General features: G+C 34.9%; 1 protein-coding gene across 4 annotated transcripts; it reads left to right on the top strand.

The window, feature by feature from the left end:
- The first annotated feature begins 224 nt into the window (after window positions 1-224).
- On the top strand, window positions 225-2,829 carry mrps17 (mitochondrial ribosomal protein S17). 4 transcript variants are annotated; one of them, XM_028806827.2, is made up of 3 exons: window positions 225-335; window positions 630-768; window positions 2,405-2,829. In XM_028806827.2, exons 2-3 carry the CDS (start codon window positions 646-648, stop codon window positions 2,711-2,713), a joined length of 432 nt encoding a protein of 143 aa, XP_028662660.1. In that variant the 5' UTR covers window positions 225-335; window positions 630-645; the 3' UTR covers window positions 2,714-2,829. The 4 variants fall into 4 exon arrangements, with proteins under 4 accessions (XP_028662660.1, XP_028662663.1, XP_028662661.1 ...); XM_028806830.2 differs by having other exon boundaries at window positions 294-317; XM_028806828.2 differs by lacking the exon at window positions 225-335 and adding an exon at window positions 373-508.
- Window positions 2,830-4,867: the final 2,038 nt, after the last annotated feature.

Below are 4,867 nucleotides of genomic sequence, written 5' to 3' on the forward strand. Positions count from 1 at the left end.
ACATAATATAAAAGTAATTCAATTCAAAGTCAGAAACATCAGTTGAACAATTAATCAAAGCTAGTTGTACTATCACTGATAATTTTAGAATCTTTTGAGTTTCCATAAAGAGTTCGGACACTAAGTGATTTCTCACATTTAGGTTGGTGATCTGTAATCATTTCTACAGTCTTGTTTTTCTCGACTCGTTGCTAGCTTATTTAGGTTTCGCCAAACCTGCTTCGTTCAGACAGTACCTCTTCGCTGTCCGTAGTATCGTGATGTCATCAAAAGTGGCGCGATAACATTAGTATGGCGTGCGAGAGCTGACCTTTACGGTACGGCTACGTTAGGAGGTCTGCTCACAGTAATTATATTTAAGCATTTTGTTTTTTTACACTGTATTTAAAGACGTGTGAATGAATGGCAGTAGTTTATGGTAAATTTTGGAATGTATTTATTGATTTGATTACAGATTAAAAGTAACACGTAGCATAGCGTGAAGTGAATAAAAACTATGCCCACGGTAGTAAGTAACAGAAGTTATATTTGTTATATATTTGAATATGCTTATGATTGCCTTGAAAACACTTTACATGTTAGAATGACTCTTGTAATTAAATTAAGTTTGTATTTTTGTAATATTGCAGGACCTGAAACGCGAATATGTCCCTGAAAACTGCAACCGTCCATGCCAAGTGGATTATTGGCAAGGTAATCGGCACCAAAATGCATAAAACAGCAAAAGTTCGAGTGACACGTCTTGTACTTGATCAATATTTGCTTAAGGTAATTAAAGAAATATTATTATTAATAAATCGGCAAGTTGTGGCTTGGCCCTGTAATGTAAAAAGTATGTTCAGAAAATGACACGAATGGAAACCTGTATGTTAATCACGGTATTGTATATGTAATCTGGTAAATAATATTTTAATTTTGAGGAAAAAACCTTCTAATTAATAATACATTCTTCTAATAATATGTGTATAGCGGTTATGTCAATTTTTAAAAGAGACGTTTCATTTTTATACATGTGATTAAGGTAAGACCAATATATACTGGGCATTATCCCTATATCCCAAATATATATAGTCATTATCCCAATAAAATTGCTGCCTATTTTTTTGTGCAAGTGGAGAAAGTATCAGTGCAGTGTAATAACTTGGGAGTGGTGTTTATCATTTGCAAGCAATGTAAAGCTCCCTACGTCACAGTGGAATCTGCAAATTTTAAAAATGTTTTATTATTCTGACGGTTCAGGAACATTTTTTACCCAATTGTAGTCACTCATGAACAATCAGTAACCTTGTGTCATCTCCACTGCTACCTGCACATATACTTCTGCCACTGTCTCTATTTATTCCTAGGATTCTGGTTTTATTTATTTACTTATTTATATTCATTTATTTATTTATTTATTTTTTTTGTCTGTGTTCACTGTCAGTGGGGGCACATGCATGCATGCAAGCAAGCATTTCATTGTACATGGTACTTGTACTTGTAGACATGACAAAGAATTATCCATCCATCCATCCTCTTCTGCTTATCCAAGGTCGGGTCGCGGGGGCAGCAGCTTGAGCAGAGATGCCCAGACTTCCCCCTCCCCGGCCACTTCTTCTAGCTCTTCCGGAGGAATCCCGAGACGTTCCCAGGCCAGCCGGGAGACAGTCCCTCCAGTGTGTCCTGGGTCTTCCCCGGGCCTCCTCCCGGTTGGACGTGCCTGGAACACCTCACCAGGGAGGTGTCCAGGAGGCATCCTGATCAAATGCCCGAGCCACCTCATCTGACTCCTCTCGATGCGGAGGAGCAGCAGCGGCTCTACTCTGAGCCCCTCCCGGATGACTGAGCTTCTCACACTATCTTCAAACAAACCTTCTATGACAAAGAATTAAAGAATTTTTAAAGAGTTAAAAAAAAAAAAAAAAGTGCCACTAGTTGACTGGTTCTTTCCTTTGTGGCACAGTATGCAGTTGTAAAACCTGCCTTCCTCTCCCCATGTGGCTTTCTTTTTTTAACCCCCCCATTCTTTTGATGCTGATCATTTATATCTGATACTCTTATCTGTAGAGTATGAATCCCAAATACTGTAGCTGTATTGTTAGTTTGGGTTTACCCATTTTGTGCATTCTGGTGACAATGTTGCTCCTGGAATTCTTTTTATCAGGCACAGTGTTAATGCAATATAAAAAAATGTAACCATATAATTATTTATTTATTTGTAGTGTGTGTGTGTTGATATCTAGTATTGTATTCACCAAGGTACAGTGGTCATTTCCGTGTAACCATGCTTGTTTGTCTTGCATCCTTGTATGGGAGATTAATTTAGTGACAAAGACAGATTAACAAATGTTACTTTATTTGCTTACTTGTTTCTGAATCTATTTTTTTATTCAGTTTTGTTTTTATTTTTTTTCACTTTTTGCAGTATTACAACAAAAGGAAGACTTACTTTGCCCATGATGCCTTAGAACAGTGTACTGTAGGTGATATTGTTCTTCTAAAAGCTCTTCCAGAAAGGAGATCTAAACATGTAAAACATGAACTTACTGAAATTGTGTTTAAAGTTGGAAATGTCATTGATCCATTAACTGGAAAGAAGGTGGCTGGAACCAAATTCATAGAATCTCTGGGAGAGCCCACTGAAGATTCTGCAGGATCTTTGACAAATAAGCTAGATAAATTAACCCTCTCTGCTGCTCCAGGAGAAGCCCATGAAAAAAACTCTGGACTGTAAATTCCCATTTGGTTCTCTATACAGTGTATATACTCAAATCTTTATTTCAAATTATGTTGCAAGTAGTCTATTGGTGGTTTCTTTTCTAATGCCTATTAAATCATTAACATCTTTTACCTTCTATGTGTAATTGTATAATGTGTACACTTTTTTAACCTACCATTGTGTGTATTATAAAGTAATTTGTGCTTACAATTTTTGTGATTATTCTTGTCCAATTCCTACCTATCATTCATCCTACTAAAGATTTTAACGTTAAATACGTGTTTTAATTTCAATAGGTTACATTTTTTTAGTCGTCTGTACTGTTTTACATTGTTTTATATTGCAAATATTTTTCTTTGCTTTAATATCTTAGTTTTTAATTTTATTTTATATTAGTGATTAACAAAGTTCTGTCTTGGGAACCCCCTGTGGCTGCACCTGTTTGTCCCAAACAATGTCTGGTTTTAATAGGACTCCGGCCTCAACTAAGCAAGCTGTTATTTCCCAGTTTCTATGTTTTGGCATAACATGGATATTACAAATATAGGTTTTCTAAAATTTTATAGGACTAGAATGGAGGTAACTTAATGTTTTTTTTTTGTTTTATCTTCATTTTTATGATTTTCCATTATTCTCATTTTTATTGAACTTTTCCAAATGTTCTCATTATTTAACACCTTGTTTTACCAATGAGCATAGTGGTTGGTCTGATACCAATGGAGTTGCAGGCTTTGGCATTCAGTGTTGTTTGCTGTCATATCTGCACTGCTTGTTGTTGTTGTTTGACATTATTACTATTGTACAATTAAGGTGGAAAAAAGGTGAATAGGAAAATGAAAAAAGAACGTCAAAAGCTATGTGACAAAAATACACATTTTAAATTTGTAGGTGTAAATCACACACTACTTGCTTTTATGAATTAAGAATCAGTGGGCGAAAAAGTTATTTAAACAATGTGATAAATTTAAAGTAATTTACTAGGCTAGCACTGTGTAATTATAATACAGCGTTTTTGTTTTGCAATATGCATAACACCATTGCTAAAGAAAACATATAAGACAGGTCTCATTAATTTACAAACACTACAAAAATAAAGTTAAACATATATTACAAGATGAGCACAGCCATGGACAGAATAGGTGCTTGTTCAGAATTAAGGAGAACATTGCAGAATATGCAGTGATTGTATACCACAAAATACTGTGTAACACCATCTGTATGTTAAAAATGTAGTAATTTAAAGTAAAACGTTTCCAAAACTAATAATATAAAATTATGCAATACCTTTTGGGTTACTGTCCTATCTATCAATTGATGCAAACTCAGTTTACCAATCAGCTAAACACCAATTCCAATGAATCTCAAGGAAAATAGTTGTTTTGTTACTGACATTTACTCAAGTAGAAGGTGTAAACAGTGTGCAAAATATCCCACAGTAACTTAGGGGTATTTGTGTCTTAAGAAAGTCTCTGACCTCCCTCTCTCTCTCTGCACTCACTCTGATTTAAAACGTGCTGTCCTTGCTTGTTGGTGGGCTGCTGCCACACATTCATCATGCCCAATCAAGCCTGTAAATCATTTGCCTTCCAGTTCTGCCTGTAAAGTGCTTTCTGCATTCTACAATATTTTCTTGTAACTCAATAATGGGGACTGAGTAATTTATGTTACTACTATATGTTTTGGGGGGAAAAAATCGTGTCCTTTACAGTTTTGATTTTTCAGGCTGTAAGAGGGTCCATTAACAAAACCTGTTATTGAAACAACAAGCTGTTTTTATTGCTCGCCTTTGGTGTAAAACTACAGAATGAATTACATAAATAAATTACACCACTATGCATACAATGACAATATTGTATATCGGAAAGTCAGAAAATGTATAGCTGAACAATGTGTTGTACTGTATGTAAAGACTGTTACATTTGCTATCTTTAAACTAACTGATTTATGCAATGCTATTAAAGGTTCTAAGTTACGCAAAAGAGCTATTTTTAAAAGGTTTAACAAACACTGATACTGCATACATATATTACAGTGATTGTACTACACAGTGGCGTGGTATTTTCTAAATGTAAACTTGATTCGTCATAAATAACGCTTAACCAAAAGGTATAGTACCATAAAATATATTATATACCGGTAATGGCTTCTGGGGAACGTTAATTGAAATTA

The sequence above is a fragment of the Erpetoichthys calabaricus genome, chromosome 8 (genome assembly GCF_900747795.2).
Source record: "Erpetoichthys calabaricus chromosome 8, fErpCal1.3, whole genome shotgun sequence".
NCBI lineage: Eukaryota > Metazoa > Chordata > Cladistia > Polypteriformes > Polypteridae > Erpetoichthys > Erpetoichthys calabaricus.

Coding starts and splice junctions, on each gene's coding strand:
- mrps17 (XM_028806827.2), top strand. CDS start 646: ATGTCCCTGAAAACTGCAACCGTCCATGCCAAGTGGATTATTGGCAAG. Junction 769..2,404: donor TTGATCAATATTTGCTTAAG/GTAATTAAAGAA, acceptor CACTTTTTGCAG/TATTACAACAAAAGGAAGAC.